This window comes from Colobus angolensis, unplaced genomic scaffold (genome assembly GCF_000951035.1).
Source record: "Colobus angolensis palliatus isolate OR3802 unplaced genomic scaffold, Cang.pa_1.0 Scaffold99, whole genome shotgun sequence".
In the NCBI taxonomy this organism is placed as follows: Eukaryota; Metazoa; Chordata; class Mammalia; order Primates; family Cercopithecidae; genus Colobus; species Colobus angolensis.
In genome coordinates, this window is record NW_012123931.1 from 264,317 (window position 1) to 291,353 (window position 27,037).

Below are 27,037 nucleotides of genomic sequence, written 5' to 3' on the forward strand. Positions count from 1 at the left end.
ACATAAATGTCATTTGTTTCCAGCAGGAAAATGAGACCCTACCCCACCCTCAATGCTTGTAAACACTAGTATTTGTTTCCCACTCTGTTTAATATTTGCATCCTAGAGTGGTGACTTGGGGACAGACTTGGAGATCAGTATCTGTAAGAATTATGTAAGTCATCCTAGTTATACTCTCTCTTCTGGTAGTCTCTGTGAGCTAGATCTGGGAAAATAGCTAAAGTTGAGGTCCCTGGACTGCCAGGAAGGAGGAAAAGAGGAAAGCCAAGTACATTGAATCCCAGGCAGTAGAATAGCAAACACTGGATTTTGTGCATACATACACCGAATTCTTGGTGACTATCTAAGTTATCTCCCCTCTTGCCTAATTTTTCCTGTATCTTTGCTATTAACTTTTAAATTGTATACCGATAGGGCAATGGTGATTCAACATACAGTTTACCTTTGAAATGCAGGTATCTCACTCGGACTTAAAACATCTGAGGCGCTAGCTTGTTAGTACAGCAATTTGTATATCATCTACTTTTTATACCTAGTATGAGAAACACCCTCCACCCCAATCATTACTCTTCACATGACCCATTAATTTTAATGTGGTCTTCATACTCTGTCAGCGGTTAAGAGAAACCATTGAGTAAATGAGTGCTCCATTTTAATAAAGTCCAGATAACCCAACCGATCCAGTGCCCAAAAGGAAGGTGAATAATTCTTTGAGGCAAGATTGACAATGTGTATTAACAATTCTGTACCAAAGAGGAAATGTGATAAAGTTTTAAAAGCAGCAGAGGACTTCAGAAGATAGATTTTGCCCCTCACAAACTCGTTTTACTACTAGCTAGCCTTATTACCTTAGTCACTTAACCTTTTTGTGTCTTAGTTTCTCAGTAATCCAGTGAATCTTGCCCATTTTATAGATTCAGATGTTGGAAGCATGATAGAAATGTAACATACTTGTTTCTCCCCTAGTGGATGTTTACTATATTATATGCTTTATAACTTTTATCAGTGTTGTATTTTCTTTTGTAAGGATATTTCATTTTTTAAAAAAACCAGGCAAATACAAAAACAAAACATGAGTTTTTACCATCAAATTAAGCTGAATTCTAGACTCAAAGCAATAAACAAGACAAAAAAAAACATATTTTCTAGTGGACTAGACATAAAGCTAAAACTTCTAGAGTTAATAGGTTTTCAAAATTATCCTCTAAGACTGGGTACAGTGGCTCATGCCTGTAATCCCAGAACTTTGGGAGGCTGAGGCAGGAGGATTGCTTGAGTTCAGGAGTTTGAGACCAGCCTGCGCAACATAGTGAGACCCTATCTCTACAAAATGTTTACAGATTAGCCAGGTGTGGTGGCATGTGTCTGTAGCCCCAGCTACTTGAGAGACTCAGGCGGGAGGATTGCTTTATCCCAGGAGTTTGAGGCTGCAGTGAACTATGACTGTGCCACTGTACTTCAGCCTAGCTAACAGAGAACCCTATCTCCAAAAAAATAAAATCACCCTCCATTATTATATTTTTAATATATGTCTTTCAGAATTTGACGGCTGAAGTGGGGGGAAAAGATGTTAACATTGTAAATAATAGCAGAAGGCTTCGTTTAATGGATATCTTTGTGTATATTAATAAAATTATAACATTCCTTTTAAGGAAGTCAGAAAGGTAAGGAAACCGTCCCTTCTAATAACCGAATATGGGTTTCAGAAATTGTTATGGATGTGCATTGCCCTTTTGTATTTGTGACTGAAAAAAATGATGGCTTCTCTTGATCTATTTTAATAGTTTGATTTTTGACCGTATTTTACTCATCTGTGAGGGTGAGCCTCAGATTAACCATAGGCTGCTAAAGGTAGCAGCCTCCCATCAGTGAATCAGGAGGATTTTGCTTCTGTACTTAAAAATTTTAATGTTCCATGAGATATTGCCACTTTTCTAAATTTTCCAGGAACCCTCTGGATATTGATGCCGCGGGTGTGGTCGGACTGTCATTTAGTGGACACCGAATCCAGAGTGCCACTGTGATCCTCAACGAGGACGTCAGTGATGAGAAGACTGCCGAGGCTGCAATGCAGCGCCTCAAAGCGGCCAACATTCCAGAGCAGAACACCATTGGCTTCATGTTTGCATGCGTTGGCAGGGGCTTTCAGTATTACAGAGCCAAGGGGAATGTTGAGGCTGATGCGTTCAGAAAGTTTTTTCCTCGTGTTCCCTTATTCGGCTTCTTTGGAAATGGAGAAATTGGGTGTGATCGGATAGTCACTGGGAACTTTATATTGAGGAAATGTAATGAGGTAAAAGATGATGATCTGTTTCATAGCTATACAACAATAATGGCACTCATACATCTGGGGTCATCTAAATAATAATTAAAGTGGCTTTCATAATATGTAACTTTCGGGTTCTGCCTTTTTCAGAAAATGAAAACTTGGGCTATGTGTATTTCAAACAAAAATAACTTTAGATATATCTTTTTTGTAGCTTTGATTGATGCTCTAAGATCACGAGGGTAGTTTTTAATATATTAGATGAAGGACAACTTTGGACATAACACAGACTAGGAGTTGAGAGCTTTTGCATCGGGCACAAGCAAACTGATTATAGTTGTGTTGCACCAGATCGTGTAGCTGCTGTGTGACGTGACCTTAAATAGTCTTCCTGCATAGGAAGAGCAAAAGGGGATTCATCAGTAGGACAGAGATTTAAGACATTCCCTGACTACCCCTTGCATTGTTAGGTGATGTCTTTTAGCAGAATCATGAAGACCTTTTTTCTCCCTTAATAATAAGGAGAAAAATATGCTGATGGTTTGAGAAATTTTTCTCTGCCTTTCAGTTTTATGAATTTTTTCAGAAGTAACAATATTATTACTGACTTTTTACTTATTTGATAAAAATTAAAGAACTATTTTTGTTTTGGTCAGATAAATTGACAAGACTAATCGGTGTTTTATCGTAAGTAAAACATTTTTCTTTTTTCCTTAAAAATCTTTTTTTTTCACCTAGGTCTATATAGCTAACTGGTAGACCAGAGTATTACATCATCTTATTTTGGTTTTATACCAATAAAACATAGCTTGGAATTCATTCAGGTAATGTTTTGCATTTCATTGCTTTTGGATGAACAAAGGAAGTAAACTAATTCTTCATAAACGAAAACCCAGAATAGTTGGTATTTGTCAGCTAGTCATTCCTGTCATATTCCCAGTAGAATGATTTTCAAGTCTGAATTTCTATACAAATGTCTAAATAAGAGATGTGCAGACAGCACCAATTTTCCCTCAATATCCATTCTTTCCTTTTTGCATAATGATAGAACCTTTGATTTTTCAATTGGGTATGCCTCCTAGAATAAAGACTACATTTCCCAGTCTCCTGTGCAGGTATGACTGTGTTGTGGACATTGGAATGTGAGGGGCAATGATTTGTGTCATTAAAATGGCATGACCATTTATTTGCCCCTTTCTCCATCTTGTTGCTTGGAATGTGGATCTGGTAGTGAGCCATCTTGGACCCTGAAGAGGAGGCAACACACCATTGTGGAAGAAAAACAACAGAAGGATCCGGTTGCTGTACAACCTCGTTGAAGAAACGCCATTAAGTGGCATGGACTTATCCACCTCCAGACTGTTTTTACAAGAGAGAAATTAGCATATTCCACCTAATACAATATGATGTAACTAATGTTACTTTTGTAACAGTCAGTGGTTTGTTCTAACAGGACAGTAGAATACGTGCAAGGTAAGTAAAGTCAAATGTATTAGCATTATTCCTCCTTTTCCTTTTTTATCACTTTTATCCCTTTTTTTAAAACTGAAAATATTTCTCTTGCTATTTATATATATATGATAAAAATACTTAGAATATTCCTTTAATCTATGATTATTCTGAATCCTAGTTCCTGAGGAAAGAAAAATTTGTCAAAACTTTTCATCTGTGAATATTTATATTTAGCTCTTGCTATTTAGCTATTATCAAAATACCTCAAAATTTTAGTCTTTGAATGTGCTCATATAGCACATAAGTCTAATTAATTTTTTAAACTTTATTGTCCCTGATATTAACCAGAATTGGTTGAATAGTAGAGGAAAAGCGATTTTTAAAACTGAAAATATGAACAAAATGAGCCTTAGAATTGAACGGATAATTTTAAGCAAATTAATACTCATAAAATGTTTTGCCAGTTCTCAAAGGAGAGTCTGATACAGGATAATTTCATACAATATTTGATGTTGTTAAAGGGTTCCTTTTTATAGCTGAGCCTTTGGAGCTTGTTACGAACACTAAAATCATTTAGTCACATGGTTGCAACCTTAGTGCAAAGTAAAAAGGGAAAAAGTTGACCTAATAGAAACAGTAGTAGTACTGATAAGAACAAAAGTCATCCTCCCTGCCTCTCAGAGGCCTTGAAGTTCTGTGAGGAAGGGAAATGGTAATTTAGCCAAAGTTAAATCTGTGTAACTCATTTATTACAATTTTGAAAGGCCTGTCTTAGAAGCATTAAAGGAGTATTAGCTAAAAACAAACTAAATTCCTAGAGATGACAATCATTGTAGTTCTCTGTGAAACTGAAAATAACAATCACATGAAAAAAATTTGAGCATAAAAAAGAGAAGTAAAGGTATACCCTTAGCCTACATACTGAGCTGATGATCAGATCACAGAATGCTTTATTTAATCAAGACATTTAAAAATACTTATTTCATCTACATACTTTCAAAGCAAAATAATTTCTGGGGCCACAGTTTCCTTTGTATAAGACTTAAGCAAGAAATATATTTCCATGCCCTTTGATCCAAGTAAAATCTAAGGAAAAGGGAAAGTAAACCTTGAAATTAAGACCTAGAAATAGATCCACCCTTGTAGATTGATAAAAGTGGGCAATCCAGTAGGCCAGTTCACATTATAGTTATCTCAGTTTTGCTTAAAGCAAACCCTAACCCTCAACCTAGGAGGCCAGATAGCAAAAGATGTGCAACTGGTTTATATTGCAAATTTAACAAAATGAACATGCAAAGAATTCCAAGAGTTACAATAGAAATAAACTTTTACAAATCTGAGAACTTTCTATGCAATCTGCAGAAATTTTTAAGAATATAAATGTGCTTCCGTCATTTTTTACCCAGTCTGGCCCGGGCTTGCACCACCATAAATTCAGTTTTAATGGGAACAGAAGACTGCAGATCCTCTTGATGGGAAGAAATCGTGAAATTTTAGATGATTGACTTTGATTTCCATTTGTAGAAACTGAGTATGAGTTGGCTTAATGAAAATCCTAAAATAATAAAATAAGCATTAGTAATAATATCCTTGTTAAATGAACAAAACGAACACTTACGCGATATAAAGAAAGTGGTACCAGAAACTTACTTTATAGGGAAGAATAATAAAATATTTGCAAGACCTGTTATTTTTGTTTTATATATTTATATATTATATACATATATCTACCCTATGCCACAACTGAAGACAGGTTACAAGAACATATGCTACTACAAAGTAGGAAACTGGCAGAAGCCAATAGTATCACTTAATATTTTGGTATGGAAACTTTCATTTCTTTTCTTTCTTTTTTTTTTTTTTTTTTTTTTTGAGAGAGAGTTGCCCAGGCTGGAGTGCAATGGCACGATCTCGACTCACTACAACCTCCACCTCCTGGGTTCAAGTGATTCTCCTACCTCAGCCTCCTGAGTAGCTGGAATTACAGGCATGCACCACCATGCCCGGCTAATGTTGTATTTTTAGTAGAGATGGGGTTTCTCCATGTTGGTCAGGCTGGCCTCAAACTCCAACCTCGGGTGATCTGCCCGCCTCAGCCTCCCAAAGTGCTGGGATTACAGGCATGAGCCACTGTGTCCAGCCGGAAGCTTTCATTTCTTAAAACAGATTTATAAAAGTTTTTGCTCTATAGTGACTGTTATCACAGCCAGCAAAAACAGGCAAGATTGATTAATTTAGAAGAAATTGAAAGAAAATATATTTATTAATGTTGCTTTTAAATGCAAATGATCAGATTGAGGAGAATTTTGAGACCATTGACATTTTTCTAATTCTCACTAACCAAAATTTAATCACTGTACTTAATAAACATACTCTATTCAAGGTCTTGTAATACTAAAATTATAGGGAGGAATAAAACATAATTGACCCCAGCGACATCAGCAAAATGGGCAGACTAGGAAGCTGCAAGCTTTTGTTTCCCCATCAAAACATTAAAAAAAAAAAAAAAGTAGCAACCATCTGAACGAACTTCGTTAGAGCTTTGGAAAACAGTCAAAGGTTTACAGCAACCAAAAGAATTCCCAGTCATCTTCAGAATGGTAGGAAAATTTTGAATTTTTAGTGGCGCCTGCCCCGACCACTCGCTGCACTGTGACAGTCTTGAAGCAGCAGCAGCCCAGTTCCCTCCCTTGAACTGGAGAAAACATAATAGACTTTTTTGGCATATTACTGTGTACATTTTTTTTCTAACCTGTCTGGGGATACCTGAAGGACTGACACAAGGTCTCATCTTTTTTTTTGCCTAACTGGAAGGGTGGGCACTGCTTATAAAAGCTGCAAAGAACCACAGGTACATGGGGCAGGAGGTTATAGGTGGAAACATAAAATAGAACAACTAAAGCCCAGAGGAGAATCTGGGGTAAGACTTTGGGAAATTAGGAGATTAAGAACAGTTATATATATATAGGGGGGATTTAAAATGCGACATGCATATGCCCAGGGAAAACACTTGCCCAGAAAGTTCTAAGACCTAAGCTTTCACCTTGCTCTGGTCCCTAAGCTCAAAAGCAGGTCAAAGTATTGGAGGATTACCTGGCACAAAGCCAATTTGTAAAATCTAGGATAGCACCTGGCATTCGAGGGAATTTATGTCAAAATAGCTGAATATGACATAAAAGGAAGAGAGACTTCAGTGATCACACACAAAAGGAATAGTCTTTTATAAAAGAAGTAATTTGGAAAACTCTCAAAATGAATGGATGACAGCTTTTAAAAATAAAAAAAAAATGAACTAGAAAACCGTGGGGAAAGGAAAGAATCTCATACCTAGAGTTACCATATTATAATAGTGAATACCCAATTCTCAAGAAAAAAAATCACAAGCCTTACAAAGGAACAGGAAAATAATGCCCATTCAAAAGATCAAAATTAATTGACATTGTCCTAATGAAGGACATTAAACTAGACATATACTTTAAAACAACTCAAATATGCCCAAAGAACTAAAGGAAAGCATGAACAAAGAATTAAAGGAAATCAGGAAAATGATAAATGAACAAAATCAATATCAACAGAGATAGGCATTATAAAAAAATTCTGGAGGAGAAAAGTATAATGAAATTTTCACTAGAGGGGTTCAGCAGCAAAGAATAGCGAAGAATCTATTCTTTAGAAGAAAGAATCAGCCAACTTGAGATGGGATCATTGAAAGCAGAAACAACAAATCAAGCCTCCAAAGTTTTAAAAGATATATATCACACGCAAAGAAGTGAAGAAGATACAAAGCATTTTTGAACCACAACAGGATGTAGTTAGAAATCAATAACAAAAGGAAAATTGGAAAATTTACAAACTTGTGGAAATTAAACAACACACTCAACCAATGGGTCAAAGAAGAAATCACAAGAGAAATTAGAAAAATGCAGCATACCAAAATTTATAGGATGCAGTGAAAGCACTGCTAAAAGGGAAATTTACATAAATGCTTACATTAAAAACAAAAAGCATCTCATGTCAACAGCCTGACTTTGTAACATAAGGAGGGGGGAAAGACACACTAAATCCAAGGCTAGCAGATGGAAGGAAATAATAAAGATTAGAACAGATAAAATAAATTGAATAAAGATTAGAAACACTAGAGAAAAATCAGTGAAACTACAAGTTCTTTAAAAGACCATAAAGTTGAGAAGCCGATATCTAGATAAAAAAAAAATGGAAGACTCAATTGCTAAAATAAATGAAAACGGGGACAGCACTCTAGATTCTAGAAAAATGAAAAGGGTTATAAAATAACACCTTGGATAACCTAGATGAAATGGTCAAAATCCTAGAAATGCAAAACCTACCACTGCTGAACTATGAAAAAAATTTTAAAATCCGAATAGAACTAGAACCAGTAAGGTAACTGAATTAGTAATCAAAATTCTCCTGGAAAAAAAAGCGCTGGACCTGATGGTTTTCATTTGTGAATTCTACCAAATAAGAAGAAATAACCCCAAACCCTCTCAAACTTTTTCCACAAATTGAAGAGGAAGGATGCTTCCTAATTCATTCTGATGCTGAAGCCAGACAAATATACCACAAGAAAAGATTACAGACACAAATATACCACAAGATAAAGATTACAGAAGAAAAGATTCCTTACTTTCACTGATTCAACAATTCTCAATACTAGGAAACTGAATTTAGCAGCATATTAAAAGGATTGTACAGCATAACCAAATGGAATGAATTCCTGGAATGCAAGGATGGTTCAACATACAAAAATCAATATAATACACCATAGTAACAGAATGAAGGGAGAACAACCAGATGATTATCTCCATTGATCCAGACAAAGCATTTGACAAAATCCAGGAGCCTCTTGTGATTAAAAACACTCAACAAATGAGGGATAAAAGGAAACTACATCAACAAATAAAAGCCAGATATTAAAAGCCCACAGTAGACACCATACTTAGTGGGGAAAAACTGAAAGATTTTCCTCTAAGATCAAGACAACAATGCTCACTTTCACCATTCCTATTCAACACAATACTAGAAGTTCTAGCCTGAGCTAGAAAGAGAAAAGACATCCAAGTTGGAAAGTAAGAAGTAAAATCCTGTATGTTCACAAATGATATGCTCTTTAGACAACCCTAAAGATTCCACACCAAAAAAATAAATAAAACTGTTAATTCAGTAAGGTAGCAGGATACAAAGTCAACCCACAAAAATCAGTTGCATTCCTATACACTAACAGTGAACAATCTGAGAAGGAAATTACAAGAACAGTCCCATTTACCATAGCCCCAAAAATAATAATATGCACAGAAATTAGCTTACCCAAGGTGGTGAATGGCTTGTACAATGAGAACTACAAAACATTGCTTAAAGATAAAAATAAATGGAAACACATCTCATGTTCATGGATTGGAAAATCTAATATTGTTAATATGTCAGTACTACTCAAAGTGATTCACTACAATCTCTATCAGAATCCTAGGATTTTTTTTTTTTTCCCAGAAATAGAAAAACCCATCCCGAATTTCATATGGAATCTGAAGGGATCCCAAATAGCCAAATCAGTCTTGAGAAAGAACAAATTGGAAGACTTAGACCTCCAGATTTTAAAACTTACTATAATGCTACAGTAATCAAAACAATGTGATTCCGGCATAAAGGCAGACAGATCAATGGGATAGACTGGAAAGCCTAGAAATAAACCCTCTCATCTGTAGCTAAATGATTTTTGACAAGGGTGCCAAGACTATTCAAAGGATAGTTTTTTCAACAAATAGTGATGGGAAAGCTGGATAACCACATGGCTAAAGAATGAAGTTGCAACCTCACCACGTGCAAAAATTAACTCAAAGTGGACCAAAGACCTAAATGTGAGAGCTAAAACCATAAAACTCTTAGGATGTGGCAATGGTTTATTGGATATGACACCAAATTCACAGATGACAAAAGAAAAAATAGGCAAATTGGACTTGATTAAAATTCTAAAATTTTGTGCATAAAAGGACACTATCAACAGAGTGGAAAGATTACCTATGGAGTGGGAGAAAATACATGCAGTTCACATACCTAATAAGGATTAAACATCAAGAATACACACAAAACTCCCAAAATGCAACAACAACATAAAAACCTGATTTTAAAAATGGCAAAGGATTTGGATAGATCTCCAGAGAAGACATGCAGATAGCCAATAAGCACATGAAAAAATGCTTAACATCACTAAACAGTAAGGAAATGCAAATCAAAACCACAATGAGATACCACTTCATACCCATTGGAATAGCTGTTACTAAAATTAAAAAACACAAGTGTTGGCAAGGATGTGGAGAAATTGGAACTCTTATTACTGATGGAAATACACAGTGGTGCAGCTGCTGTAGAAAACAGTATAGTGATTTTCCAGTTAAATACAGAATTGTCATTTGATTCAGCAATTGCATTTCTGGGTATATACACAAAACAATTGAAAGCAGGGGCTTGAGGATATATTTGTATACCAGTGTTCACTGCAGCATTATTCACAGTAGTCAAAAGGTAGACACAACCCAAATACCCAACAGATGAATGGATAGACAAAATGTGTTATATCCCTACATTGGAATATTATTCAGCCATAAAAAGGAAATTCTGCTACATACTGTATCATGGATGAACCTTTAAGACATTAAGTGAAGTAAATCACAAAAGGACACTACTATATGAATCCACTTATGTGAGGTGCCTAGACTAGTGAGATTCACAGAGACAAAGTAGAACAAAGATTATTTTTTGTCACAGGGGGCAGGAGGAAATGGGAATTTATAGTTTAAGGGGCACAGAGATTAGTGTGGGATCATGAAGAAGTTTCAGAGGTGCATAGTGGTGACTGGTACATACAACGAATGTATTTAATGCCTCTAAACTGTAAACTTCAAAATGGTTAAAATTTAAATCTTATGTACCTTTTGCCACAGTAAATTTTTAAACCACCAAAATATATATATATATATATATATATGGCCTAGCTATTTAAAAAAGGTGGGGATGGGGTATTTAGTCACAAGACATAGAGGAACTTTAAGTGTATATTGCTAAGTGAAAGAAGTCAGTCTGAAAGGCTACCTAATATATTATTTCAAAATATATGACATTCTGGAGAAAGCAACGTCAGATAGTAAAGACAGTGGTTGCCAGAGGGAGAGATGGAGGGGTAAATACATGGAGTAGAGATTTTTAGGGTGGTGGAACTACTGTATACAGTACGATAATAGTAGATACATGGCATTATATATTGGTCAAAATTCATAAAGACAACAGAAAGAGGATCCTTCATGTGAATTATAGGCTTCAGCCAGCCTGGGTGACAGAGTGACTTTGTCTCAAAAAATAAAGTAAAAATGTGTCAATATTGGTTAAACAAATATACCACACTAGTGCAAGATGTTAATAAAGGCCTGGGGTGGGTGGAAGCATAGGGGAACTCTGTACTATCTGCTCAGTTTTTCTGAAAATCTAAAACTTCTAACAATAAAGTCTATAAAAATTATGTGAGAGCTTTTCATTTTGTATACTCTGCTTCAGTGGCTCACCCTTATGTGTTTGTGAAATGAATGAATGATGGGTGATGAATGAATCGGTGACACTAGTGACACGCTGAATTTACAGTGCCTACACTGGGCCAGACTCTAGAGAAGCCAGCGTGCATCCCATCCTTGACGAGGACATAGTTCAGAGACGAGCTGTTATGTTCGGCCGGTGCACGCGCTTCTGCCTAAGCCATTTACCAGCCCCAGACCTTTCCACTGCTCCAAGACTTTATTTTCACACTTCCTTAAAGTTACTATTCCTTTTTTTTTCCCCCCCTTTTTTTCCCATGTAACTTAGGTGGAAAAAACTGGAGAAACTAAATTGTTCTGACCTAACCAGTTCTTAATGTTGCACCTAAAACGATGAAAACTGCATTCTGAAAAATCATGCACTAAAACTTGTAAGGAAAATAGTTTTGGAACTTTGTAACCTGTGTAGTACAATAACAATCCTAAATTTCCACTGGTATTTGCACCTAGAATTAGTCAATCTTTTGCAGTCAAACTTTTGGGTTTTTGTTTCTTCCTTTGAGAGACAGATCCTTGAAATCAGTCACTTCTAGTAGAAGGCATTTTCATCAATATTGAAAGAATGATACAGAGGTATCCATCAGTCAGTGCTTTTTTCTAATTGCCAGGTGAAATGTCTTCTCAGTTTTTTCATCAGTACTTGCAGCTTCTCAGATAACATAGGAAGAATGAGGTGGTTTTGAAGCCACTAAGCTGGCTACTCCTTGCACTTAAAGGATTTTCATCCTTTTTCATAAGATCTTCATGTATCCCTTAGGGTTTCTCTCTAGGTGTGTGAACATGTGCTTCTGGTTGCTTCAGCACATCAGCTTTCTGGGGAGAGTCATGTTGAGCCAATGTGACCTCTGAATACTGGTATCATCCCCTGCTTAGCAGTTGCTGATGGACTGATGCACATTACAGAAGCACACACACCCTGCAGCAGAATGGATTATGGTTCATGATACGACAGGTTACACAAGCGTTTTATTTAGGAAATAAAGGATTAAATTTTTAATTATTTTACCTAGTGGTGTTTCATTTTCTGCCTTTGTAAAATAAAAGCAATGATTTGGTTCACTTTGACGTTTCTTCAGTGTTCTCCATGACCTATGAAAAATAACGAAGAATTAAGATGCTTTCTCCGTCGCAATTTTTCTTGCTATGCACACCTACCTACATGTCTCTTATCTTCTTCACATATATAAGCCAACCCCTTCTGTTTGTGATGGATGTGTTGAGGTAAACTAACCTAGAATTATCAAAAATTTTCAGCACCCTGACAAGACTCCTCAGAACACTGAGTTATGTCGGATTCCCCCTTCAAGTCTCACGTATAAGTTCCCTGCACACCTGCCCACACCCTCCGCCCCTCCCCGTCTTTGCTCACTGCCTCTTACCCAAAGTTCTAACAAACCTGGTGACCTCTCTGAGATATACTAGTTAGAAAAGGGTGGTTGAGGGGAAAAGATTGCTAGAGTGAGTCACTGTAACAATGACAATAGCAATGACAATAATAGATGGCAAGAAAAAACCGAGGAAACAAGGACTAATAAAACCTGTGGCTAATTGGGACTATTTAGGGACAAAAATTCCCTCTAGCCAACGAGCCCTGAGACTAACACCCATATCTGTGGAAGTGCAGTAAGAAAACGATGGGTTTAACCTCCCTAAACCTCAGTTTTCTCACTGTAGTGAGAATAATACCGCCTACCCCATACAGTTAAGATTTATAGGAGTTAAAATATCTGAAATATTAACCATAGTACCTGGCACACATAGGCATGTTATGTGCATGATCATATCATTACACTGCTTTCTTTCCATTTCGAGAGTTGTGTTGTCAGCATTAGGGCATTATTGCAGTAGGGATGATGTATAACAACAATATAAATGCATGCTAAGACTTTAGGCTGTGGATTTATGCTAGGAATAAATTGGAAAGATTGCCTGGGGAGGCTTACATTCCAGAAGCATACAAGGCGACATGAATAAACTTATCAATGAAATAAGGCTTGATAGTGTGGTGGCAGGAAGACATCCTTGGTGAAGGAAGGTCATTAATAAGTTTTAAAAATATAATGTACCTTTATGCTATGATTTTCATAATATGAGCTAACATTATTAAGCAAGTCCCAGTCTTCATAATCAGCTCTTCTCATCAGAGAATCTAATTTTATTTTCATGCTATGTATCTCGTCACAGTAAAAGGCTTTTGTGTATGTGTGTGGGGGGTGGTGATTTGTTTGCTTATAGTTATGGCCTTGCAGTTATTGAGATTGTTCAACCTTGAAAAAAATGATCAAATGAACTGTGAGCTAAGCCTAATACCTTATCCCTCTTTTAAACCTTTGTTATGATGTTTTTTCTATTAAAAAAACAAAAACAGCAATTTAATACTTGAGTTCCTTTTTTTTTTTTTTTTAACAAGTATGTCTTTATAAACAGAAGTCAAGCTGTTTTATATGTGTGTGGATTCTAAAAAATAATTAAGTCCTTACCATGTCACTGAACATTCTGGGAAAAAAAAAAAAAATCAAGAGGCAAACCTTTTGGGGAAAATGCTGTTGATGAATTACAAGCATGGTACTTGTGCATTCGAGATCTAATGGCAGGATACTATTCCCAAACTTGTTTATATCAGATTTGACCCCTAGCATTAACCTTTCCAGTTAACCCCATGATCAATTTAAAATCTTTCCATTCTCTGACAATTTTTTTTTTTTTTTTTATGGAATCTCACTTTGTCGCCCAGGCAGAGGCACAATCTCGGCTCACTGCAACCTCCCCCTCTCGGGTTCAAGCGATTGTCCTGCCTTAGCCTCCTGAATAGCTGGGATTACAGGCGCCTGCCACCATGCCTGACTCATTTTTGTATTTTTAGTAGAGACAGGGTTTCACCATGTTGGCCAGGCTAGTCTTGAACTCCTGTATTCTCTGAGAATTTCTTCATGGTTATTTAACCATCAAGCACTTTAAAAATTAATGTGGCTCCAGACATTACAAATATAGCAAAGATCTACAAACCTAACAAACGATTTAAAAGACATGTTTTTACTCATGTACAGGAGTAAAGTATGGGAACAGATTATCCCTCCTGATAAGTGATAATTCTGAGCACAATAAAACACATCAACTGATAGCATTATTTAATAATGGCATCTCAGGCTGACTGACTTTTAATTGTGGTGAAATATACCTAACAAAATTTACCATTTTAACAATTTTTAAGTTCAGTAGCATTAAGTACAGTAGTCCCTTCTTCTCCACGGGGGATACATTCATACATTCCAAGACCCCAGTGGATGCCTGAAATCACAGACAGCACCAAACCTAAATATACTATTTTTCCTACACCTATGATAAAGTTTATAACTTGGACACAATAAGATTAGCAATAATAATAAAGTAGAACAATTATAACAATATGACAGCATCACTACTCTTGCACTTTGGGGCCATTATTAAGTAAAATAAGGGTTATTTGAACACAAGCACTGTGATACTGCAACAGGTGGTCTGATAATGAGATGGCTACTAAATAGCTAATGGGCAGGTGGCATATACAGTGTGGATGTGCTGGGCAAAAAGATGATTCACATCCTGAGTAGGTCAGCGGGAGATTTCATCATGCTGCTCAGAAGGGTGTGCAATTTAAAACATGAATTATTTCTGGAACTTTCCATTTAATATTTCAGACCACAGTTGACTGCCGGTAACAGAAATCCCTAAAAGCTAAACCACCAATGAGGGGTTATTATTGTACATTCACATTGTGTGCAACCATCACACCATCTCCAGAACTTTTTGTTTTTGTTGTTTTGTTTTGTTTTGTTTTTTGAGACAGAGTCTCGCTCTGTTGCCCAGGCTGGGGTGCAGTAGAGAGATCTCGGCTCACTGCAAGCTCTGCCTCCCAGGTTCATGCCATTCTCCTGCCTCAGCCTCCCGAGTAGCTGGGACTACAGGCCACCACGCCCGGCTAATTTTTTTTTTTTTTTTTTTTGTATTTTTAGTAGAGATAAGGTTTCATCATGTTAGCCAGGATGGTCTCCATCTCCTGACCTTGTGACCTCGGCCTCCCAAAGTGCTGGGATTACAGACGTGAGCCACAGCGCCCGGCCCTCCAGAACTTTTTCATTATCCCAAACTGAAACTCTACCCATTAAACAGTAACTCCTTATTCCTCCCCTGACAACCCCGGTGACCACCATTCTACTTTCTGTCTCAATGAATTTGCCTATTCTAGGTGCCTTGTATATGTGGAATCACACAATACTTACCTTTGGTGTCTGACTTTTTCACTTAGCATTTCTTCAGGATTCATCTATGTTGTGGCATGTATCAGAATTTCATTCCTTTTTAAAGCTAAATAATATTCCATTACAGGTATATACCACATTTTCTCTATTCATCCACTGATGGATATTTAGGTTGTTTCTACCTTTTGGCTACTGTAAGTAATGCTGCTATTGAGGCAGGAGAGGTAGTCAAGGAAGTAACCATGTTCTTGGTTACAGGGGTGACCACAGTCAACACAATAAGCCCAGCATTCGCATTGGAGTCCAGCTCATTCAAGCAAAGCTATCTCCAGTAAGGAATTTCCCTGTAGGGAGCACGTGCATTTTGATTTTACTTGTCCTCAGACTGACCCATTGCTCATTATAATTGTAAAAAACACATCCCTGAGGAGAGATTTAAGATGCTAATGAGATATGTGATGTGTGAACAAACATGTACAGGTACTGGCATGTGCACCCAGAGGACTACTCAAAACTAGTAACAGCTCTTCCCACCTCCTCATGAGTAATAATGTTAAGACTCTCAGAAAGGGACTCTCCCTAGTGCCAGTCTTTGCTGTTTCATTCTCATGAGCAGCCTGCCCTGAATCCTCTCAGGGATTCTGCACCTAACTTTCAAAATACTCTTTTTCCTTGGCAATAAATTTGCTATATGCTGCATCTCTGTTGTGTGTCTCTTGTTTAAACCCTTTTAAACTGAAAAGAACCAAGGTCTCACAACAGCCATCAACACTATGAGTGTAGGTATACAAATATCTGTTTGAGTCCATTCTTTCATTTCTTTTAGATGTACACCCAGGAGTGGAATTGCTAGATCATATGGGAACTCTACATTTAATTTTTTTTTGAGGACTTGCTATACTATTTTCTTAAGGTAGTCGTACCATTTTACATTCCCACCAACAATGCACAAGGGTTCCAATTTCTACGTGTTCTCACCAACACATGGTTTCTGGTTGTTTATTGTTTGTATTAGTAGTAGTCACCATCCTAAAGGATGGAAGTAGTACCTCATTGTGGTTTTGATCTACATTTCCCCAGCAATTAGTGACGTTGAGTATCTTTTTTCATGTGCTTATTGGCCATCTGTATATCTTCTTTGGAGAAATGTCTCTTCAAATCCTTTGCCCATTTTTGAATTAGGTTGTTCTTTTACTTGTTGTAGTTGGGTTTTAGAAGTTCTTTATATATTCTGCATATCAGATCCTTAACAGATACATGATTTGTGAACCTTTCTCCCATTCTATGGATTGCCTTTTCACTCTGCTGATAGTTCTTCTGATGTACCAAAATTTTAAATTTTGATGTCCAATTTGTCTAACTTTTCTTTGGTTGCCTGTGCTTTTGGTGTTACATAAAAGCAATCATGGACAAATCCAATTTCATGAAGCATTTCCCCTGTTTTCTTCTCTTAGTAATTTTAGCTCTTCTGTTTAGGTCTTTGATCCACTTTGATTTTTTTTTTTTTTTTTTTTTTTTTTTTTGAGACGGAATCTGGTATTCTTGGCTCACTGCATCCTCCGCCTGCCAGGTTCAAGCAATTCTCCTGCCTTGGCCTCCTGAGTAGCTGGGACTACAGGCACGTGCCACCATGCCTGGATAATTTTTTGTATTTTTAGCAGAGACGGGATTTCACCATGCTGGCCAGGCTGGTCTCGAACTCCTGGCCTCGTGATCTGCCCACCTGGGCCTCCCAAAGTGCTGGGATTGCAGGCATGAGTCACTGCACCCAGCCCTACTTAATTTTTGTATATGGTGATAGGTAAGGGTCCAACTTCATTCTTTAGCATGTGGATATCTAGTTTTCTCAGCACCACCTATTGAAAAACTGGCTTTTAAAAGCAACTTACTGAGGTATAATCTACAATTTACAAAATTTACCTTTTTAAAGTATGTAATTCAGCTGGGCACAGTGGCTCATGCCTGTAATCCCAGCACTTTGGGAGCCCAGGCAGGAAGACTGCTTGAAACCAGGAGTTCGAGACTAGCCTGGGCTGCATAGCAAGACACAGCAAGTCTCTACAAAAAAAAAAAAATTAAAATTAGCCAGGCAAAGTGGTGCACACCTGTAGTCTCAACTACTTGGGAGGCTGAGGCAAGATTGCTTGAGTGCAGGAGTTCAAGGTTGCAGTGAGCTATGATCATCTCACTGCACTGCTAGAGCCTTGGGCAACAGAGTGAGACCCTGTCTCAAACAAACAAAAAAATAAGTATACAATTCAATGAATTTTAAGATTTACGGAATTGTGCAATCACCACCACAATCCCATTTTAGAATAAATCCATTACCCTAAAAAAGATCTCATGTCCATTTGCAGTAATTCCCCATTCCAATCTCATACCCTAGGCAACTGCTAATCGTATCTTAATATAAATGTAAACATACAAAGTGGGGTGTTTTGCAGTTTGTATCACATAGCATAACTGAGGTTTATCTATGTTATATGTATGAGTATTCTGTTTCTTTTTATAGCTCAATAGCATTCCATTTATAGATACACCACATTTTATTTATCCCTTGAGTAGTGGATGGATGTTTGGATTATCTCCACTTTTTAGTTATGAATATTGCTACTATGAACATTCATATTCAAGTCTTAATATGAACATGTTTTCACTTATTTCAGGTAGACATCTAGGGATGAAATTGCTGGGTGATATGATAAATCCATGCTTAACTCTTTAAGAAACCCACAAATTGTTTTCCAAAGTGTCCATATTACTTTACGGTCCCACCAGCAATGTATTCCAGTTTCCCCATAGCCTCACCAACACTTGTTACTCTCTTTTTGATAATAGCCGTGTTAGTGTGTGTTAAGTAGCAGCTCACTGTGGTTTTAATTTACATTTCCCTAATAACTCAAGTATCTTTTAATGTGCTTGTTACCCATTTGTGTATTTTCTTTGGTAAAATGTCTATCCAAATATCTTGCCCAGGCTGGGTGCAGTGTCTCATGCCTGTATTCCCAGCACTTTGGGAGGCCAAGGCAGGTGGATCACTTGAGGCCAGGAGTTCAAGACCAGCCTGGCCAACACCAAACCCTATCTCTACCAAAAAATACAAAACACTAGCCAGGTGTGGTGGCACATGTGTGTAGTGTCAGCCACTCGGGAGGCTGAGACACGAGAATCTCTTGAGCCCAGGAAGCAGAGGTTGTAGTATGCTGAAGTCATGCCATTGCACTCCAGCCTGGGTGGCAAAAAATATGTATATATATTGCCCAAACTTTAATTGGGCTGTCTTTTTATTATTGAGTTGAAAAAGTTCCTTATATATTCTAGACATGTCCTTTATCCATCTTTTATATCCATTTGCAAATATTTTGTCCCAGTTTGTGTCTTGCCTTTTCATTTTGAAGCACAAAAGTTTTAAATTTACATGAAGCCCAATTTATGAAATTTTTTATCAGTTGTGCTTTTTGTATTGTATCTAAAAATCTTTGCCTAATTCAGTGTCACAAAGACTTTCTCTTATGTTTTCGTCTAAGGGTTTTATAGTTTTAGCTCTTATACTCAGATCCATTTTGAGGGTTTTTTTGTGCATGGCAAAGGGTCTGAAATCATGTTTTTGCATGTGAATATCCAAACTGCCCCAGTATCATCTGTTGGAATGACTATCCTTTCCATACTGAATTGCCTTGGCAGCTTTGTCAAAAATCAATTGTGGGCTATCTGGATGCCAATACCACACTGTCTTGATTATTGTAGCTTTATAGTCAGTCAGGAAATCAGACAGTATGAAGCTTCTTTTTTTCTTCTTTTTTGAAGAAGCTTCTAACTTTGTTCTTCTTTTCCAAAATTATTTTCTCTATCCTAGGTCCTTCGCATTTCCATGGTAATTTTAGAACCACCTTGTCAATTTTTACAAAGACACCTGTTGGGATTTTGTCTGGGATAGCACTGCATCTATATAGGTCAATTTGAGAACTGATATCTTACAATATCGAATCTTCCAAATCTATGAACAAAATATAACTCTCCATTTATTTAGGTCTTCATTTCTCTCAGCAATTTTTTTTTTTTTTTTTTTTTTTTTTTTAGTTTTCACTGGATAGGTCTTTCATATTTTTGTCTGATGTATTCCTATGTACTTAATACATTGAGATTCTATCATTAATAATTCTTCTTTAAATTTCCATATCTAATTGTCATTAATATATAGGAATACAATGGACTTTTTTGAAATTTTAAGATAAGTTTATTAAGTCCAATGATGAAATCTATCAGAAGAATATTCTCCTGAAAATCATTTCTTCTTGGAGAAAAGGAAAGGAAAATCAAAACCCTCTGAGCATAGCCAGGATGCTGTGACAGTCGAGCCTCTCTACAGATGGGGACAGTACTCTTGTCAGTGGAGTCACTCTCTGGGTCAGCAGGATTAGAGTCTGGATCATCCTCCTCATCCCCCAGCTCCAGGTCATCCATTTCCTGGAACAAAGACTCAATTATCTCCCCGTTGTTTCTAGCATCCTCTAAGAACTGAATATCAGATGGGTCAAGATTTGGATCTGTTTCAAGTAGCTGTTTCCCACTTATTTTTTCCTGCTTATTCTTTCATTTGGTTCTTTTTGATTTCCAAGAGTTCCATATCAAACACAGCTTCTCAACTTAAGAAATGCTTAACTGTAAACATGAATGCCATGAAATAATTGCTCTATGACTTCTTCTGCTTCTTTTTGTTTCTCGCCCAAATTTTAATTGGATTGACTTTTTATTATTGATTTGAAAGAGTTCTTTTTATATTCTAGATACATGTCTTCCTCCCTTTTGGTTTTTATTTATTTCATTTAATTTTTCTTGCACAGCTGCCACTAAAGATCATCACCACACCAAGATTTCTTCAGCTTGTAAATGCTAAGAATTTTTAAATGTCTGAGACATTGTCTTCTAGATTTTCCAAGAATGTTTCATAAAAAGGAGTTTCATTTGGGTATTTCTCACTGTCTGTAAACTTGAGGGTAGTCTGAACAGTTTCATTATTTTCTCCAGCCTCAGATATCACAGTAATGGTAGAGCTGGATGGGTTTTCTTTTTTTTCTTCTTTTTTTTTTTTTTTTTTTTCCCTGAGACGGAGTCTCACTCTGTTGCCCTGGCTAGAGTGTGGTGATGCGATCTCAGCTTACTGCAACCTCTGCCTCTTGGGTTCAAGCAATTCTCCTACCTCAGCCTCCCAAATAGCTGAGATTACAGTCTCCTGCCACCATGCCCAGCTAATTTTTGTATTTTTAGTAGAGACGGGGTTTCACAATGTTAGCCAAGCTGATCGTGAACTGCTGACCTCAAGTGATCTGCCCCCCTTGGCCTCCCAAAGTGCTGGGATTACAGGCATGAGCCACTGCACCTGGCCAGCATGACATATCTTTATTCTTTTAACCTCTTTGTGTCTTTATACTTAATGTATATTTTTTGCAGATAGCATATCACATTAATTTTTATCCAATTTTACAATCTCTGTCTTAATTGGGTGGCTTAGACTTTTTACAGGTTGCTCTAGAGTTTCTAGCATACACTTTTGACTTATTACAATTTCCCTTCAAGTGATGATGTACTGCTTGACATTTAGCATAAGAACCTTTAAGTGGGGTATTTTCCTTGCTACCCTCCTAATCTTTGTATTTCCTTATTATACATTTTGCTTTTATGCATGTTGTAAGTCCTATACTATGTTGTTATGATATTTCATTAAATGGTCGATTATTTCTTAAGGAGATTTAAATAATAAGAAAAAGATCTTACATATTTACCCATGTAGTTGTCATTTCCAGTGCTCTTCCTCCCTTTATGTAAATCCATATTTCCATCTGATATTGTCCTTTTGCCTGAAGGACTTCCTTTAATATTTACTTAGTGTGGTTCTGGTGATGACAAATTCTTTCAACTTTCATATGCCTGGAAAATCTCTATTTTGCCTTCATTTTTTTCTAAACAGTTACTGGTTTTTTATGGCTTTGAGATACAATTCACATACCATAAAACTCACTCATTTAAATTGTACAATTCAATGGCTTTTAGTGTATTCAGAGTTGCACAACCATCAGCACAATCAAATTTATGACACTTTCATTCCCAAAAAGAAAGCCCACATCCCTTAGCCATCATTCCCCAACATCTCCCCATTTCCTCCAGTCCTAGGCAAACATTAATCTACTGTCTGTCTCTATAGATTTGCTTGTTCTGGGCATTTCATATAAATGTTATCATAAAATATGTGTTCCTTTATGACTGCCTCCTTCAGCATATTGTTTTCAAAGTCCATCCATGTTGCAGCATATATTACTACTTCATTTCTATTTCCTGCTGAATAATATTCCATAGTAGGAATATAACACATTTTATTTATCCATTTATCAGCTGATGGACATTTGATTAATTTCTACTTTTGGCTATTATAAATAATGCTGCTATGTGCTATGAACATTCATGTACATTTTTTTTCCTTTTTTCACCCTCCCCAAAGTTTTTTTTTTTTTAAGAGATAGGGTCTTGCTATGTTGCCCAGGCTGGCCTCAAACTCCTGGGCTCAAGTGATCCTCCACCTCAGCCTCCCAATAGCTGAGACTACAGAAGTATGCCACCACACTTGGTTTCATTATGGTTTTGATCATCATTTCCTGATGGCTAACGATGATTGTCTTTTCATGGGATTACTAGTCATTTGTACATATTATTTGGAGAACTCTTTTCCAATCCTTTGCTCATTTTTAAAATGAGTTGTTTCTTCATTAAGTTGTAAATGTTGTTTATATATTCAAATACATATATGTATTTCAGATCATATGTATAAGTCTCATACTTATGATTTAAAAAATTTTCTCTCAGAAGTAGATTGTCTTTTCACTTTCTTGAGGGTATCCTTGGAAGCATGAAAGTTTTTTGTTTTTAATGTTGATGAATCCAGTTTATGTATTTTTTATTCTGTTGCTTGTACTTTTAGAATCATAACTCAGAATCCATTGCCTAATCCAAGGTCATGAAGATTGACACCTATTCTATTAAGAGTTCTATGGTTTTAGTTCTTACATTTAGATATTTGATCCATTTTGATCCATAATTTTTATATATGGTATGAAGTAGGGGTTTAAATCCATTCTTTTGTGAGTAGATATCCAGTTTTTCCAGCACCATTTGTTGAAAAGACTATTATTACCCCCCACTGAATTGTCTTGCACCCTATAAAAAATGCATTTACTATAAATGTAAGAAGGTATGTCTGAACTCTCAATTGTATTCCATTCATCTATACGTATATCCTTATGCCAGCACTACTTTGCCTTGATTACTGCAGCTTCATAGTAAGTTTAGAAATTAGGAAGTGCGAGTCTCCTAACTTTGTTCATCTTTTCCAAGATTGATTTGCCTATTTTGCCTTGTGTTTGAAAGATATTTTTGCTGGATGTAGAATTATAGGTTTACTTTTTACAATACATTGTAGATGTTGTTCCACTCTTTTAAGGTGTGTTATTTCTGAAAAATGCCTGCTGAAATCCTTAGCTTTATTCTCTGTCTGTAATGTGTCTTTTTTTAGCTGCCTTTAAGACTTTATCACTGGTTCTGAGCAATTAGATTATGATGTGTCTTGGTTTATTACTCTGTCACTCAGGCTGGAATGCAGGGGCACAATCTTGGCTCCCTGCAGCCTTGACCTCCTGGGCTCAAGCAATTCTCCCACCTCCCAAGTATCTGGGACTACAGATATGCACCATCATGCCCAGCTAATTTTGTTTCTTTTTTGTAGAGATGAGGTCTCACTATGTTTCCTAGGCTGGTCTCAAACTCTTTGATTCAAGTGATCCTCCTGCCTCAGCCTCCCAAAATGCTGGGATTACAGGTGTGAGCCAGAGTGCCAGGCCTTTGTTGAACTTTTTATATGGGTGAATTGATCATTTTTATTAAATCTGGAAAAATGTTTGACTCATTTCTTCAGATATTTTTTCTGTTCCCTCTTCTCTCTTATCTCCTTCAGGGAGTCAACATTATGCCACCTGTAGTTGTCGCACAGCTCACTGATGCTCTTTTCATTTAAAAATTTTTCTTTCTGCATTTCTTTTTTTCTTAGTTTCTATTGCTATATCTTCAAGTTCACCAATATTTTCTATTGTGTGTAATCTGCTGTTAATACCATCCAGTTTTTGTTTTGTTTTGTTTTTTATCTCAGACACTAGTTTTCATCTCTGGAAGTTCAGTTTGGGTCCTTTAAAAAATATATATTCCATGTTTCTACTTAACTTTTGAATCTATGTAACACATTTATAATAACTATGCTTACCTGGGATTTCTAACATCTGTTTCAATTTCAATTTCCTTCCTTCCTGCCTCCCTCCCTCCCTCTCTCCCTCTCTCTCTCTCTCTCTTTCTCTCTTTCTTTCTTTTTTGAGACAGAATCTTGCTCTGTCGCCCAGACTGGAGTGCAATGGTACAATCTCGGCTCACTTCAACCTCCACCTCCTTGGTTCAAGCGATTCTCCTGCCTCAGCCTCCCAAGTAGCTGGGATTGTAGGTGCCCACTACTGCCTTTTTTTTTTTGTATTTTAGTAGAGATGGGGTTTCACCATGTTGGCCAGGCTGGTCTCGAACTCCTGACCTCAAGTGATCCACCTGCCTCAGCCTCCCAAAGTGCTGGGATTGCAGGTATGAGCCACCATGCCCAGCTTTCAGTTTCTTAATATTTCTCATTTTGAGTACATTTGCTGCTTCTTTGGAGGTTGGTACTTTTATTGGATGTGAAACATTATTAATTTCACCTCTTGGGTACTAGATGTTTTCAGCATTGTTGAGCTTTGTTCTAGGATGTAGTTATTTGGAAACAATTTGATTCTGTCAGCTCAGGCTTTTACAATTTATTAGGCAGGACTGGAGCAGTGCTTAATCTAGGGCTAGTTATTCCCCACTATCAGGGGAACACCTTTCTGTGTACTCTACCCAGTGCCACGTGAATAATGAGATTTTCAGTCTCAGTGGGAACAGACACTTTTCCTGGTCCTGTGTGAATACTGGATACCTCTAATCCTTCAGGTGATTTTTTCTACAACCTCAAATATTTTCCTCCCACACATGCCCTGATTAGTACTCAGTTGAATACCTGAAGATCTCTGGAGTTCTCTCTTCATACAGCTCTCTTTTTTCTAGGACTCTCCTCAGCACAGTATAGTCACCTTGATCTTTCTGGACTCTTAGCTCTATCATCTCAACTCAGAGTCTGCCAAACTCAGCCTGGGGTCCCCCACCTTGCACAAAAGCCCAGAAATTCTCTCCAGGCAGTAATCTAAGGCAATCATTGGCTCACCTAGTCTATTTCCCATCTCTCAGGGTTCATGGTTCCTTTGATGACTGATAGCAATGTCTTCATTTTTTTTTTTTTTTGAGACGGAGTCTTGCTCTGTCGCCCAGACTGGAGTGCAGCTCACTGCAAGCTCCGCCTCCCAGGTTCACGCCATTCTCCTGCCTCAGCCTCCCGAGTAGCTGGGACTACAGGTGCCCGCCACCACGACGCCCGGCTAATTTTTTTGTATTTTTAGTAGAGACGGGGTTTCACCATGTTGGCCAGGATGGTCTCAATATCCTGACCTCACGATCCACCCACCTCGGCCTCCCAAAGTGCTGGGATTACAGGCATGAGCCACCGTGCCCAGCTGTCTTCATAAATTTTAATGCTTCATATATTTTGTCCATTTTTTGTTGTTTTAAGTACGAGGAAATAAATCCAGTGCCTGTTACTCCATCTTGGCCAGAAGTCTCAAGACAATTTTAAAACATCAATTTGTCTACAAGTTACCCAAAGATTTGCTGATCTTTACAGGCAAAACTCTTCTTCCTCCCCATATGCTAGCTCATTTCAAAATATTTCTGAGAAACCAGTCCCTTATATCTGTGTAGCACATTAGAGCTAACACCAGAATTTAATATATTGAGATAACAATGTTTTCTTTGGGAAAAAATGTGATTTGTGTCATATTGATAATAAATTCATTTTTATGTAAAAAAGGGTACCTGGCCAAAAAAAAAAAAAAACCCATAGAAAAATTTAGATTCAAGCTTTTTTTTCTGGGTAGATCTAAATACAAATCCCTGTATCTAACAACAACAGTCTCGTCTAGGTAATTAAAATAAGCATTTGTTTTGAGTTTACTCACTGTGGTGGGCACTGGTACTGCTTGTCTCTACCAGGTTGATATCATACTGGACTGAACTGGCTCTCTGAAAGTAGCCCTTCCTGACACTAGAGAGGAGAGAAACATAAAAATGGAAAATGAGTAATAGGAAAAGCATGTCAGAAAACCTAGAAAGAAGGTTGTTGTTTTTTTTTAATTTCCCTTCTTCCCCCTTTTTACAACACATCATGGAATTCAAAGGAAAGTATAAACTTGACTATTTGATGGTTCATTTTATTTCCACAACTACCTGAAATTGTCAGTGGTGCTTTAAAACTGTTCCCACTATTTAACACATCCATTAGTGCATGTAGGTCATCATTCAGATGCTGATAATGCCGCCTGGTCTTTTTCCTTTAAGACAACAGCAAAGCTGCTGTATCTTAGTGCAATTTTTGTGCCCTTTTTAAAGAGGTTAGCTTTCATTATCAGTTGGGACCCTTATGTGACATGGGGTAGCTTTAGTCAATTATTCTAGTAATGGCATTTTAAAAAGTAATTTTGGACATTTTTGAGATAACAATATGTCAGGTTTTTCAGTCATTTGATCAATTAATATAGGTTATAATTTATGTAATCATGATAGATTTTGGAATGTACAGTTGATTTCATTTTTTTCAATATGTCTATATGCAGTTTTAGCTTACATTAATGAAAATGAATTCAAAACCGCTTTTACCATTGCAAAATGATGTGTATTTTCTAAAAGCATACTTGCTCCTATTCCTGAGACACTACTGATTCTAGCCCAGATTTTAGCAATAGTGGGGTATCATTTTGGACCTCATTCAATGATGGCACTAATTAGTTACTAAAGTTCAAAAGGCCCTCAGTTTAAAGCAATTTCAACCACTAATGGACCAAAAACTATTACAGAAAACAATTTCATTCTTGAAAGCGCATTTCCAAGTTCACATGGTCACTACAGAACAGCCTAGATCTTAAGTCACGCTTTCTATTTATCCTGTTTTTTAGCTTTCTTTTTTTTATTTATTTTTAACTAACTGGTTATTTTTAATTCCATTTTTGTCCTTCTGCTAATTTGGAAATTATACACTTTGATTTTCTATTATGTGTTACCCTAGACATTTTAATATTCATCTTAAAATATCAAGGTCAAAATTAACTTATATATTTATCCTCCCCCCATACAAAGACCTTAGTACACTTTAATTACAATCCTTTCAACTTATTTGCTATCATGTGTTTTAATTCCTTTTAAAAAAATACATAGGATAATATTATTGTTATAATTTATACAATATTTGTTTTGATATTCACATATTAATAGCTTTC

General features: G+C 36.8%; 2 protein-coding genes across 4 annotated transcripts in view; one reads left to right on the forward strand and one right to left on the reverse strand.

The window, feature by feature from the left end:
• FBXO22 (F-box protein 22) overlaps positions 1-4,519 on the forward strand; it is a 31,779-nt gene extending 27,260 nt beyond the window's left edge. The window contains exon 7 of the mRNA XM_011932818.1: positions 1,948-4,519. Within this exon, the coding sequence (XP_011788208.1) occupies positions 1,948-2,365 (418 nt within the window). The 3' untranslated portion in view covers positions 2,366-4,519. The remainder of the gene's footprint in view (positions 1-1,947) is intronic.
• Positions 4,520-5,227: 708 nt separating this feature from the next.
• The window catches only part of NRG4 (neuregulin 4), a 123,620-nt gene continuing 101,810 nt past the window's right edge, over positions 5,228-27,037 (reverse strand). Inside the window, exons 5-7 of one of the 3 annotated variants that reach the window (XR_001000700.1) lie at positions 25,724-25,803; positions 12,323-12,405; positions 5,228-5,273 (exon numbers count right to left, since the gene is read on the reverse strand). Coding sequence is in view for 1 of the 3 variants with exons in the window: in XM_011932819.1 (XP_011788209.1) it covers positions 12,389-12,405; positions 25,724-25,803 (97 nt within the window). In the remaining 2 variants the exon portion in view is untranslated. Of the gene's footprint in view, positions 5,274-10,732; positions 12,406-25,723; positions 25,804-27,037 lie in introns of those variants that run through there. The other 2 variants (XM_011932819.1, XR_001000701.1) reach the window with 2 other exon arrangements.